Source organism: Diceros bicornis, chromosome 24 (genome assembly GCF_020826845.1).
Source record: "Diceros bicornis minor isolate mBicDic1 chromosome 24, mDicBic1.mat.cur, whole genome shotgun sequence".
NCBI classification, from domain to species: domain Eukaryota; kingdom Metazoa; phylum Chordata; class Mammalia; order Perissodactyla; family Rhinocerotidae; genus Diceros; species Diceros bicornis.
Genome location: NC_080763.1, coordinates 39,350,125 through 39,364,479, shown reverse-complemented (window position 1 = coordinate 39,364,479; position 14,355 = coordinate 39,350,125). Strand labels below are relative to the sequence as shown.

The 14,355-nt window shown below is 52.8% G+C and overlaps 1 protein-coding gene across 2 annotated transcripts in view; it reads left to right on the top strand.

Moving 5' to 3' along the window:
• Window positions 1-4,395: 4,395 nt before the first annotated feature.
• Window positions 4,396-14,355, top strand: part of PRIMA1 (proline rich membrane anchor 1) — a 62,860-nt gene continuing 52,900 nt past the window's right edge. The window contains exons 1-3 of one of the 2 annotated variants that reach the window (XM_058567606.1): window positions 4,396-4,445; window positions 5,242-5,365; window positions 12,662-12,797. In XM_058567606.1, the coding sequence (XP_058423589.1) occupies window positions 5,273-5,365; window positions 12,662-12,797 (229 nt within the window). In that variant the 5' untranslated portion in view covers window positions 4,396-4,445; window positions 5,242-5,272. Of the gene's footprint in view, window positions 4,446-4,467; window positions 4,600-5,241; window positions 5,366-12,661; window positions 12,798-14,355 lie in introns of those variants that run through there. The other variant, XM_058567605.1, reaches the window with a different exon arrangement.

Here is a 14,355-nt window from a genome sequence, read left to right as displayed (position 1 = left end):
ACTGATAGATCGTGTTGACCTGTATGTAGATGAGGCCCTGGTCCTTTCATCTTCCATCAGATTGTCATAGTGAACCCCCTTTGAGGCTATAGGTATACACTGAGGAAGAACTTCAACAGAGACAGGTGAGTTGAGAATTGGGGCCATCTGTTTAGGTAATTTACCTGTTTCTGCTGGACCTGCTCGAGCCTGGTCCTAAATGTATCACTTCTATCACATGTTGGATTGCTGTTGTTCATGATGGATCTTATGACTCAGTGGCATCATGGTCCCTCTTCAAAGGAACCCAGCCTCCTCCTCAATCAGTGGGCTCTGGGCTATGAAGAAACAGATAATTTTCCCTTGCAGTAGCTCATGTCATCATTCTGCTCTTACATTCTTGATTTTTTAAAAAACATTTATACAAATTGAGCAATACCCTTGTCAACTCTCCATCAATCTTATCCCTAGTGACACCATGATCTATTAGCCACTGATATAGATACCTATGGCTCAGTGATTATGTCTCTGTTGTCTCTCATGAGTTAGTAGGCCACCTGTCCTTTGCCATTACATTGGCTCCCATTGATACTAGGGACTCAATTTCCCCATCATTGAACCCAGCCTTCAGAAGACTACCACCACCGAACTTCTCAAAGATGCTGATACTTCCACACTCCCACCCCCACCCCCACCAGCGCTTTTCTTTCTAGCTCAATGAGGGGAATGTTCTCTGGGCCATCCTGGGAAACAAAATCAGGTGGTGGGTTCTCAGGACTTACGATTCTAATATTCACACCTCACTGAGCCTTCTGTTCCTTTTCTCAATATTGTGCCAAAGAAGTTCTGACATCTCACCTTATCCACTGTAGGTTATTGTCATGAGAACAAGCACCATCTTGCAAGGCACCTGTTGCAATGCAGTCATTGCTTGGTCTCCAGGGCAAGAGGAGCTGTTCTATGCTGACAAAGGGGAAGGGGGTGCTTCTAACAGCCAGAGACTAAGGAAGATTTGGGGATCAGAGATTTTCAGGCTTACCCACCCAAATACCTCCATTCCAGATCACGAGGTCCAACTCTTTCTCTATTCGAGCCCTGATTTGGACACCTAGGACACTTGTGTGGCTGCACGGTTAGTCTTCTTTTCAGCTCTGCAATCCTTACAATCAGATCCCGAGCCTAATTTTCAGCACAATCTATCTTGTGGATGTCAAGAGATGAATGTCCTTAAAGCGTTCACAACGCATGCCTTAAGTTAGCAAATAGCTTCTCTGAGCCCATCATTTTCTCTTTGCAAAACCCCCAGGACTGTCAGAAGACGCCACTCAACCCCACAATCTTTATAATTATCATTTCCCCACATTGATCTAGTGCAGCAGCCGCTGGACCTCCCAAAGCCTTGCTTTCTACCTGCATCTCATTCCAATTAGCTGCAAACAAAGCTTTAGAAACTGTAATGTCACTATATGCCAGGTATGACCCTGCTTACCATCAGTAATGGGGCCCCTACAGCTTCCAGATAGATGGAAAATCCAGCTCCAATGTCCCATCCTGAAGATTTGCTTTCTAGGGACACTTGTAGTACCAACTGTCCCTGGTTCTTTAGGAGACAGAGCACGAAGCAATGCTTGCTTGCTAACACTTTATTGAGGCTTACAATCCCAGGGCCATAAAAATAAGAGGAAAAGAGAAGTGAAGCAAAGAAGGAGGGAAGCAAACACAGGGCTGTGTGTTACTGAGCTGGCCACATCTTCAGAAGAAACATTGCCAGTTGTTCACTCATGCCTAGTAGACATCTCCTGACAGGGCAAACGGAATCACTACAATACGTATGCTGGGTCCCTCCCACCTCTTGTCTTTCACTGGTCAAAATTTGCCCCAAGGTTTAACTTCCGCATTTCTGAGTAGTTACCTGGCTCCTGTAGGCAGACCCCAGGTACACGGTGTGAGTTGCCATCTGAGTCTGGATGGGTGAGAGGAGCCAGAACCTCTCTGGGTCCTGCCATGGCATGAGGGGCCTCACGACAAAGCCTGGTCTTCACCCTAAGGGAGGCTGTGATATTACATGTGTCAGGAGGGCCAAGAGGATGTGGGGCCAGGTGATGCTCAAGAAGTGCATGGATTGGGTCCAGTACAGGAATATTGAAGACCAGAAGGGATAATTCGGGCTTTCCAACATGCAAAACCTGCCCAGGTTCTCCCAAAGTATTGAACCTCCAGTTGGGGTCAGAACTTCTGAGTTCCAGGTGACAAGCTGTGTGACCATGGGTAAGTCACGTCTCTGAACCTGCCAAACCGGGCAGTTACACTCACCCTACAGACTTGTGAGAATTGAATTAAAGTGGCAAAGGGCTCTATGTAGAAACATCAGGGGCTGCTGTCATATCTAAAGATTGAAGTCATGTACCGAACAGTTGTGTCCTGACTGGCTTAAGTGGAAAGACATTAAAACACTCAGTGTTACTTGACCTCAGCTGACCAATAAGATTCAATTTTGTGCCTCATTCTCCTGCTTCAAACTATTGGTGAGAGAAAGTCCTCTAGGAAGCCCCCACGAACACCCCAATATTTTCTTCCCATCCCTCCTCCCTCTATGATGGGCCCCTTCAAGGCAGCAACAAGATCTGATTTGTGCACTGTTGTATACCCAGCATCGAATGCTCTGCCTGGCCCTTAGTGGGTGCTCACAGACACTATGTATGGAATGAATGAATGAGCAAATGAATGAACAAACGACCCAGTATTTCCACATCTTTGCCCAAGGGATTCCCAATGCTTGAAATACTCCCCTACTCCTAACAGGTCATCTTATTCTGGAAGCCTTTACTGCCCCTCCCTCCAGCCTTCATTCCTCTGCCTTCCCCTTACAGTGCAGGCCCCTTCTCACGCCACAGCTGACAGTAGGTGGTCACTGGACAGTGGAACAGCTGATTTTATTATCTGTCTCCCGGATCAGACCCAAGCTCTTGGAGGGGACAAGGCTTCATTCACGTGTGTCCCCCAGCATCTCGCCCGTTCAGATGTGGCTCTGTAGAGTTTATATGGAGAATAGCCTTGGGCAGCACTCTGCGTGAACGAGATTGCTAGGAAATTGTCTGAAAGCCAGTTTGCAGAGCAGTTTACTCTGTGTGTGCTTATACGGGGTGACTTACGGGTGCCCATAGACACTGGGGAAAGGAACTAAGCAAATGTTTCTTCAGTGAATGAGCTCTGGTGCCTGACTCCCGCTCTCTGTCCTGAACCCCTGGTACCCTTGCCCAACCGAAAAATAGGATTGTCCATACCTGGGCGGGGATGGGGGTGGGGGGGAGGTGTGCTTCAGAAAGCCACTCCATCAGTCAAAGCGCCTGCCAAGCGCTTCCACTAGATGAGCAGAGCTGCTGCGCCTTCCTCTGGAGCGGCCTGTGGGGCCAGGGGCAGCTTGCTTGAAAGAAACGTAACGGGCTACTTCGCGACCGACTTGTTGATAATCTTGCCTCAAACAAGAGTTTGAGACGGTTGAGGAAAAACAGTGGTGGAGAGGTCCTCCCCAAGGCCGTCGGCAACTCCTTCCAAGACGCAGCCGTGCGGTTGGAGAGGTACCCGTGCTGGGACTACGGAAGAGAGAACACGGCCCTCGGCCCCGGGAGGGGCGGCCTGTACCTTCGAGCCCGGGCACCCGGGGAGCCTCCGCCCCCTCCGAAGGGGGCAGGGGAGGGGAGGGAGTCCGCAAGGACCGACCGCAAAAAGGGGTCTCCGCAAATCGCTCTTTACCCCCTTACCGCCGTCTCGGAGAAACTTGGGGGGAGGGCAAGCGAGGAGCAAGACCCCCTAGAGCTGGGAGTCCTCTTCCTCCCGGGTGAATAAATAAATTATTAAGCGCCCAATACACAATAGCCTCGCTAGATGGAGACGAGGAATCACTGCAGCGGCGCTGGCGGCGGCGGCAGGGAGCGCGGGCGGGAGCGCAGCCCCGGGCGGGAGGCGGGCGAGGCTCTGGCGAGGCTCACGTCTGTTTTCCTTTTTCGTGCATTATTTATTTCGCCTCCGCCCGCGGCCCTGCTGCCCGAGCGGGCGCTCCCGGCCAGCGCCTCCAGCTGCTGCTGCTTCCCGCGGGCCGGCGTGACTGGCGAGGAGAGCTCGGGCACCCCCGCGCCCGGGGCAGCCGCGCGGCGCCACCGGGAAGGGCGGGGACCCGGGGAGGGCACGCGCTGCCGGCTCCAGGCGGCTTGGAGGAGACTTTCCCCGCCCTCGCCTCCGCCTCGGCAGCCCGCCCCGGCCCTGTGCGCGGGTTGCCGCCTCTCCCGCCCCGCGCACGGCCAGGCGCAGCCCGGAGCCACCGCGCCCCCGCGCCCCGTGCGAGCGCGCCGCGCCTGGGACCCCGGCTCAGCCGCCTCGGAGGCCCAAGCCGCGCGCAAACTTTTGCTCCAGTGCCCGGCGCTCCGCCTCGGCATGTGAAGCCCCCAGGCGCCCGCGCAGTCGCCAGGGTGAGGACCAAGGCCCCGCCTAGAGGGCGGGGGAGTGGGGAGGCGGCTGGCTTTAAATGGGGGCTGTCCGGCGGCTTGGGAACATTCTGCCGCGAGGGGAGCGAAGACCTCCCCTCTCCGCGCCAAGGATCGGCTGGGGCCGCCGCCAGGCAAGGTGGCCTGAGGCACTGGAGGGGTGCGGGCGGAGATGGAGACGTGGGGGAAGCTCACGCCCTGAGGCGGGAGGCCGGGGCTGGGAGAGCGCGCCAGAGCAAGTGGGGTGCGCACGGATGTGCATATGTTGCAGTGTGCGCAGTGAGAACCGGCGGGGCAGAGAGGGTGCACGCAGCGACTGTTTTCATGGTGCTGTGCATGCAGGGTCAGCAAGTGTACAGGCAGGAGTCAGTGGGTGTGCACGGCTGTTTCCGTGGGTGTGCACGCAGAGTGAGTGCTGCCCGCCGGTTTGAAGTGTGCTTACAGTGGGAGTGAGTTGTACATGGCTGTTTCTGGGGGAGGCGCACGGGGCTCGGTAAGTGTGCTTGGCTGTTTCTGGAGGTGTGCGCGGGGCCAAGGCACACACGCGGGGCTCTGGAGGTGTGCGCCAGGATAGGGTATGAGTTCGGGGATGCCGGCTTCTGTGAGTGTGCACGAAGGGTCAGGGAGTGTGCAAGCTGGAGTGAAGGGGCAGGCTTGGTTTACGAGGGTGCCCCACGGTGCGGGGCGTACCGGCCCGACCCGGACTGCTACGTGTGCGAGTGCGCGATGGCGGTGGTGCCCGCGCGGCGCGCGCCTGACCCGTGCTTTGCTCCTCTGACAGTTCGCCCTGAGAGCGGGTGCCGCGGGCCGAGATGCTCCTCCGGGACCGGGTGCTGCGCCGTGGCTGCCGCTGGTCTTCGCTGCTGCTGCACTGCGCGCTCCACCCGCTCTGGGGTTTCGTGCAGGTGAGCGGTGGCGCCGGCTGCCGGGCTGCGCGGGCGGGGGGACCTCCTGGGCTGGACTGGGTGTGGGGGGCGTCACTTCACTCCCATGACCCCAGCTTCCTGCAGCCGCCCCTCTGATTGGTCCCGGGGAGAGTTTAGGAAAAGAAAAGATACTGGAGCCCCCCGTACCCTGGCACTGAAAAGATAAGCAAGTCCAGAGGGAGGCTTCAGTCTGGCCTGTGGAGGCCTGCGGGACAGGGCCTTGGAGCAGAGAGGGCTTAGGGAAAGCCTTCTTGAGGATAACGTTCTACTGCAGAAACGCAGGAAAAGAAACCTTAGAGCTTTTACAAACTTAAAAAGAAAAATGACCCCAAGAATAGACATCCTTTTATTTCCCACCAGAACAGCTGGTAAACTTCAAATTAGCCTTCTTAACCTGGACTTCAGGACAGGAAGGGCTGTGTTTCTGTAAGCGGTGGAGTTGGGGGTGTGAACAGATAAGGTGTGGTGGCCACTCATGGGGAATATGAGAAGAAACTGTCCATCCGTAAGGATTGCCTGCGGACGCGATTCTCACCCTGGGTCCCCTAGCCCCTATGGCAGAGGCCAGGTGGCCACCAGCTAGAGTTACTTCTGTTAGGGTCAGAGACAAGGTTAGATGGGACAGTCCCTGGTACCTCCCAGAATGTACACGGTCAGTGGTACCGTGGAGTGAGAAGAGGTGGACTTGGTGTCAGCTCTGAATTTTGAGCCCCAGCTTAGCCCTTACTGGCTGGAGGATTAAGGCAATGCACTTAACCTCTCTGGGCCTTGGTTTCTTCTCCCTCACTGTGCTATTATAAGTACTTGATGAGATAAAGCAAGTAAAGATTACTTAGTGCAGTGCCTGGACCATAAAAAGCACTAAACGGTGCTGTTGCTGCCGTTATTGTATTAATAATAGTAATACTGCTCTTCTCTCTGGCTGGCCAGGTACTCTGTTGATCACTTCGTAGTCTGTTTGACATTTTTGAGTTGTTAATGGTTCAGCAGGTGCTGGAGGACATTGTTACTGTTTCAGACATTGACATATCCCACCCTGGGGCATTTGCAGCTTCGTGTGCTCCTGGTGGCATTTTGGGGCTTGGGGATCATTCAGATGGTTGTCCTGAGTAGGGGGTGACAGTCCAAAGAAGAAGGGAGGGAGTGAGACTGCTTGTGCGTCTGCTGTGGTCCTTGAGCTGTCCCAAGTGATGGGGCCCTGCTGGGAACCAGCTCAGTCAGTCCTGCTTGGATGGTGGCCTGGGGGACCACAGGGAGAGGACGAGAGGCTGGAAGGAGCGTGCCGGTTGAGTGGGTGGGTTGGCTGGGATACACCCCCCAGCCCAGCACCAGGCTTGTCTTCTCTCTTCTCTGGCTTGCCTCTGTCTCACTCACAATGTTGTTTTCCTTTTGGAATTGACAGCTTTGTTTAATGTGTGAAACCGCAGTTATTAAACTCAGCTGTGCCTCCCTAGGATTCAGGATTTTGTCACTACTAAACACTCGGGCGGTTTGGGACCAGCTTTGCTTGTTCAACTTTTAGTTGAATCTCAGATGTTAGGTTCACTTCATCTTCATATTCATTGGTTTACAGTTTTCTCTCTTCCATGAGACTTTTTCAGTTAGTATGGAGAGCAACATAATGATGCTGTCAGTCTCCAAGACTGGCATTCTGCCATGTGAACTAGCAGGATCGAAACAGCAGACCCCCGACCTCCCCATCACCAAAAGAAATAATTTTGTGAAAGCAGCTCAGTTTTTGAGCAGTGTCCTTCAGCCAGGCAGTCCTTACACAAGCAAGTGTGTGTGTGTGTGTGTGTGTGTCTGTGTGTGTGTGTCTGTGTCAGATGCTCAATACAAATCAATTTTCATGAAAATCAATTACAAAAAGAATCCTCCAGGCAAGGAGAATGGGTAAAATCTTGGCTGGAGGCTCTGGAAAAATTAATCTACAAATGATAGGGACTGAGAAGCCAAGAGAAGAGGGACTTTGGAATGGATGGATCTGGTTTTTAAGCAAAAGAGCTGAATCCAGGGGACTAGAAGGGAGAAGAGGAAAAATGAAGGTGCATGAAGCCATGTGTTTCCGTTTAAGTAGAGAGATTAAAATCTGTCATGGCAGAGGAGTTTCTAGAATATAGAGAAAGAATTCAGAGCTATCTGTGCTTTCATGAGCATTTTGCCAGAAGAATCCCCCACAGTCGTAAACATTTGGAAGGGTGAGACCAACATAACAAAGTGCTATAATTAATAGGATAATTGGTGAAGCAAGAGACCTGTGGTCCCCAAAGCATCAGGTCCTACCCTAAAATCTGCCCAAAGCCTCTGGCTGCTGCCTAGATGATAAGAAACTTATTAAAGTCAGATGACATTTAGATTGCCACAAGGTTGGGGGGGGGGCCTTCCTTAGTCTCTCCTCTATTTTCTTTAATGTGTCTGGAATTGAGATTTTGAGCTTCTGTGATTTAGGGTTCCTCTAAGTTCACTTCCAGATGATTCCTTTTTTTTGCAAGCAAAGAGGATGACAGGCTGGCAAATTTATTAGGTGTGACAGCAGTATGTCTCATCAAGTTACTGTGGTGCTGGCCTGTCTCCATAAAAGATGCCAGAAGCGATCATCTTTGTGGGCGTCCTCCTAAAGCAATCGTCACGGAGACAGGTTCTGATCCGGCCTCTGGGTCTCAGTGCTGATGAGGAACCACCCGAGACCCAAGCCATGCTGACCTCCCACTATGGTCAGTCACTATAGCTTTGCTTATTCACTCAGCAGCATTTATTGGGCACCTACTGTTTGCCAGGCTGTGTTAAGTGCAAGGGACCTAGTGGTCCCTGCCCTCACGGCATTGACAGTCTGGCATTCGAGAGAGAATTGTAGGTGGGAGCAAATAGCTTGGAGATGGGAGCTGGTGGAACAGTCAGAGAAGCCTCACAGCTGAGACATGAACGAGGAGAATCAGGATTCAGGAGGCAAGCTGGGGAGAAGTGTCCTGGCAGAGCGGCCAGCCCCGAGCTGGAGGAGAGAACGTGGCACTGGAAGAGCCCCAGGGAGGGAAGCCCCCCGGTGAGGCCGCTATTATAAGCCACTAACATTTTACAGTTTGGATTTGGTCCTGGGGACTCCAGGGGCTGTTGAAAGTTTTAAGCAAGAGATGACGTGATCTCAGACTGGCATTCAGAAATCTCAGTCCAACTCCAATACGGAGTTTGGATACAGGGAGGGGCGGGGCAAGGGGCAAAGAGGCTGGTGAGGGTAGAGTTGCCCCATTTAGCAAACAAGAATACAAGAAGTCCAGTTCAATTTGAATTTCAAATAAACTGTGGGTCATTCTTTAGCATAAGTATATCCCATACAATGTTTGGGACATACTTAGACTAAGAAATTGATGGTTAGTTTGTCTAAAATTTAACAAATGTCCTATATTTTCTCTGGCAACCCTGGGTGAGAGGCAAGTGCTGCCCAGTGGAGATCTGATGGTAGCCTGGTGGGAATGGGAGAAGTGGATGGATTCAAGGGCTATTTGGGAGGCAACATCCACTGGACCAGAAAGCTGCACTGATGGTCCAGGAGTGAATGGGGGCTGGCAGCCGTGGAACACCGTGTCCCCCAGACCAATCCAGGTGCCTGGAGGACCTGCCTGAGCCCGAGGACTCTGGCCCCAGGAGAATGCTGCAGAGCGGAGGCAGAAAGGCAGACGACGGCAAAACAAACAAAAAGTGGTCCCAGGAAGTGATGATACCAGCTTTTGCTCTGTGGGCCTTAGAGAAGTCATTGACCTCTCTGGGCCTCTGCTCCTTCTTAGTCAAGTCCAGCTAAGATTTGCAGGTGACTTCAGGGTCAAGTTTCTTCTCCTTGTGGGACCCCCCCAAGATGTAAAGCAACTAAGCTGGGCACTGAGACAAGCTCCCGGGACTGAGGTTTCCTCTCTACTTGTCTGAATACACCATTGCCAACCAGCAGAGCCCCAAAGTGGACCCAGAGGAAGGGAATGGGGTGGATCCTGCGTTTCTCCCCTGGTGGGCAGACCATCCCCCAACACGCCTTTTCACTGAGCTCCAGCTGAATGCCAGGCCCCGGGCAGTTTTGGTTCATTGCTTAGCCTCGCTGAGCGTGTCATCCCACCTGGTAAGTGTGGATAATGATACCTACCTCTTCCGGTTACCTCCTGGGGAAATGAGAGCCTGTTGCCCATGGCTGACACACAGTAGGGCTCAGGAAGTCACACAGAGTCAGGATTAATAAAGCACAGACCCACCTGTCTGCCTGCCCCAAGATGCTCATAGCTTAGTGTGGGGGGACAGACATTACAAAACAGTGGGACAAGTGCCCAAAAGAGAAGGGTTTACAAGATGAAGAAGCAGTGCTGGGCAGGTGGGTCTCACTCGGGGAGGTGTGGGGTTCAGGATGGCTCTCCCAAGAAGGCTGTGTGACAACTGGATTTGAAGGATGAATAGAATTTGGCAAGTGGAGAAAGAGTCCGAGTAACCAACTGTCAGTCGAGGGAGGCTCAGCAACCACAGGCTTGTGCGCTGGACCAGACTCCAGCCCTCAGGGAGAAGGACAGACTGGATCCTCTTGTGGTGACAGTTGGTTGAGCGGTTGTACTCGCTCCAATTTCAGTGGGGCCGTTTTACAAGAGACCAGGATTTTTTTTTTGGTGAGGAAGATTGTCCCTGAGCTGACATCCGTGCCAGTCTTCCTCTATTTTGTATGTGGGACGCCACCATAGCACGGCTGACGAGTGGTGTATATGTCTGTGCCCAGGATCCGAACCTGCGAACCCAGGGCCGCCGAAGCAGAGGGTGCAAACTTAACCACTACGCCACCAGGCTGTCCCAGGACCACAGATCTTTAAAATGCGGTACTCTCCCTCCATCCCCCCCCCTTCAGCCCAGAAACTTGGCCCTGGTCTCCCCGCCTGTAATTTCATCACATTAAACCCTCTCATACAGCTGTGCCCTTGTATCCTCTCACAGAAATAGGTAATTGTGTTGGGCTAGGTTAAACAAACGTGCTCCTCTTGAACTCTCTCGCATAAATTGCGCCTTACAGAGTGGGAAAGTAATTTGCTTTCGCAATGGCATTGCTTGAAGTTCGCACACTTGGTAGAGTTCATTGGAAAAGCGATCTCAGAGACCAGCCGTTGGGAAAATGGAGCTTTCGAGCAGCTCTCACCGTCTTAGAAGGTCGGAATCCGGAGGACAGGCTCAAAGATGGGAGGCCAACAATTGCACTGGTGGAGAAGCCGGCAGATTTGCCACTGTCGTGTAACGAGTTAATCATCTCCGAGAAATAATTGAGAAAAGCCTCACCATCTGAGGATATGCTCTTCCCAGTGGGAGATAAGATTGCCTTCCAGAGTTTGAAACACAGTCAATGGTCCTTTAAAAACACTAAAAGTTGGTGAGCAGGAGCTTCTTGGCCTAGTAGATATTAAGCCAGGGCTGTAAATCAATTCACTTCCTGCGGCTACCCCGGTGGCCATTATCCAGCCTGTTTCGAGCACCGCAGGCTCTCTCTGCTGGGCCCAGGACATGCAGCAAAGGGACTGCATTGGCCTCCGAAGGTAGCCTGCAAATGCCTTTCCCGAAAGCAGGCCACACGTGGCTGGCTGCAGGGAAATTGGGGTTCTGGGGTTCTGGAGACGACAGCCAGAGAAATTAACCATGGGCATCATTGAGGTGGGGGGTGACTGCCGACTCTTTCCTTCATGCCTTGAAATCAGCTTGTTCCCTGGGACAGACACAAAATGCTACACTTGTGGATATATGGTGCCCTGCCATGGGGAGGGACACTGGCGGTGGATCTAAACCAGCGGTTCTCATGCTGGCTAGACACTAGAAGTCTAACCCGGGCAGTTTAAACAACATACCCATGCCCAGCTCCACCTGCAGAAATTCTGTTTTCATTGGTTGTGGGTAAGGCTCAGGCTTGAGTATTTTTTAAGGCTGCCTGGGAGATTCTGTGTGCAGTCAGGGTTGGGAACTGTTGAGCACAGCCCCCTCCTACTACCCTTCCTAGTTTACAGATGGGGAAACGGAAACTGGTGTTGGAAGAGCACCAGACCAGGATTCAAGAGGTGTGCATTCCCGTCTGGTTTTTAATATTCATTCATTCGTTCATTTGTTTGTTCATTCATTCATTCACCAAATATTTGTTGAATGCCAGGCATTCCCTTAGGTGCTGGGTTATGATAGTGAGAGAGAAAAAATAAAAGGCCTGGCCCCTGCCCCCATAGAGCTTATAGTCCAGTGATGAATAGGGTTATGGCTAGGTAGTCACCCAAACATAGATTTCTGCCCCATAGAGTAGAACCCAGTGCCATGAGAGCCCATAAAAAGGAGATCTGACCTGGTCAGGAAAGTCAGAGATGCCTCCCTGAGGAGGCGATAGCCAAGCTGAGCAATGGGCAAAGCAGGAGAAAGGTGTGGGAGAACATTCTGGGCTATTGGAACAGCACATGCAAAGGTGGGGGCATGGGCAGGGCCCAGGGTCTGGAGGAAGGGCAGTGAGGGCAGAGCAGAGGGCGAGAGCATGGGGCGAGGTGGGGCTGGAGACTGTCGGGGGCCTCCCGTGCAGGGCCTTGTGGGCATGCGATCCCCTTAGCTGTGGGCAGGCAGTAGGGTTGTTGGGGAAAGGCAGGTGGTCTGGTCAGGTGTGTTTCCCACAAGACCCCCTGGGGACCTCGTGGATAATGTTGGGGAGTTTGCGCTGCTCCCCTTGGTCACATGGGACACCAGAGCAGAGGCCTGGCTGGGTAAGGTTCCTCCCGCAAGATGAGGGGACCTTGACCCAGGGTGGACACACAAGGCGGTCAGGAGCTGTAGCTGGAGAGAAGGCGAGGGCTTGGCCTTGCCCCATAGCGAGGAAGACTGGAGAAGTGGTTGGCTCAGGTTCCTGAGGAGGCAAAATCAGTATCCCGTCACCAACTGGGTGTGAGAAACTTGGGCGGCCGCTTCTGCTGCCTGGGCCTGAGCTTCCTCATTTATCTAATGGGGAGATTCTAGGAGTTAACCTTCAATTTCTTGTCTCTCTCTCACTAATATCCAGTCAATTGCCATGGTCCCACAGCCAGTTCCTGACAGAGCTGGAAATAAAACCTTGGTCTCCAAAACTGCCAGGCCAGCCTCCCACAACGTTGTTCCCTTTGAGCCAACCCGACTTCTGTCTCTCCTTCCCTCCGGGGTCTGGGGGAAGAATCCCAAGTTCCAGCCTGGCAGGGAGTGGGTGGGGTGGGCCCATTTCAGCTCCCGGTTGCTTCATTGTCTTCCCTTGGGCACGTGTGCCCATTCCTGCAGGTGACGCACGGGGAGCCCCAGAAGTCCTGCTCCAAGGTGACCGACAGCTGTCAACACATCTGCCAGTGCCGACCCCCTCCCCCGCTGCCCCCACCACCCCCGCCCCCGCCCCCTCCCAGACTCCTCTCTGCTCCAGGTAAGTAGAGGCTCACTCTGTTTCCGGGTTTCTCTCTGTGTTTTCGGGGCCCAGGAAGAACCTGTGAGCATAGCAGAGGGCAGCCTTGCTTCCTTTGTAATTTTCCACTGGCAGAGCAGGAGAGAAGCCAAGGCCCAACTTTTCTCTGCAGTCTGCAAAACGCCTTTGCCGAGACTGTTCCTGCGAGATGGAGAAGGATGTTTCTCCATGGGTTAATCAGATAAAAGTCAATCTCCATTTGATGAGTGACTCGGCCTGGATTGTTCTGAAGGCAAGACCTTTAAGGGGGGCGGCCACGGGCACCGGTCTTAAATACCACAGCCACGCGCAGGGTTTCATTTTTCGATTTTAATTCACATTTAAGGAGGCATTTCGTATAGAACCGAAGTGGAGGCTCTCAGAGCAAAGTTATATGGATGCCTTTCAGCCATTTGCAGCAAATTCTGCTAAAACCCCCCCACTCTCTCGTTTGCCTTGATTTCATCTCTGAACAATTTGAGTGCCTGGTCATTCAAACAAAGGAGGGTTTCTTTAGCCAGACATGGCCTCAGCCCGACCTGTAGGGGTTAAGTTCCCTGTTTACATTTCTACTTGATAAAGTCTCTAACAAGAGAGTCTGTATTTTGGATGGATCGTTCAAGTTTCAGCCTATAGAATGCCCGTGATCACGTGTGGATCTACCTCATTAGACACATCTCCTTTGAATTATTTGGGGCATATTTTAAATAACCTTGACGACGCTTGTTCTCTGCTCGGCTGTGTTTCCAGGCTCTCAGTGTCCGGGCAGGGACACAGTGTTCTGGAGGATCTTTGCAGTTCGTGTGCATTTCTGCCTCTGTGTGCTAGGCCCCTACCTGTCTCCGTTCTTACCTGACACCTGTGGACCAGTGCATTTCAGAGTGTGACCTTCATCATCGCCTGAAGCATTCGTTTTAAGTGCAGCTTCAGGGGCCCGCTTCAAACCTACCGAGTCAGGATCTTTAGGCTGGGGCTTAGGAACTGACATTATAACAATTTCTGAAGTTCAAATGCAAGTTAAAGTCAAGAACCTCGGCCTACCAGGTCCCCTGCGCCTGGCCTCTGCAGGATCCTTCTACCCCAGGATGCTCTCCTCCTCCCCTCTCCTGAAGGAATCCTTGGGCTGTACTGGGGGGCCCGGTCTCAGGCACCTGCCCTTGGAGATCACTCCCTGCCCTTCCTTCAGAATTCCCCCTCCTTTCGCTGTTTAGGCTCCAGGCCTATGTTGTCTCCAGCTGTGCTTGTATCTAATGGGTCCACACCCGAGTTAGTGTTCTTTCAATTCATCCTGTGCTAACTGACCTTCTGTGCCAGACGCAGAGGTGAAAGACCACTCTGGTTCTTCCGGGATCTCTCAGCCTCACAGGGAGGGCCCTCCTGTCAGCAACCCGTAAAAAGTGGCCTGACCGGTGGCGTAGTGGTTAAGTTCGCACATTCCACTTTGGCAGCCCAGGGTTCACAGGTTCGAATCCTGGGTGTGACATACACACCACTTATCAAGCCATGCTGTGGCAGTGTCTTGTATAAAGTAGAGAAAGAT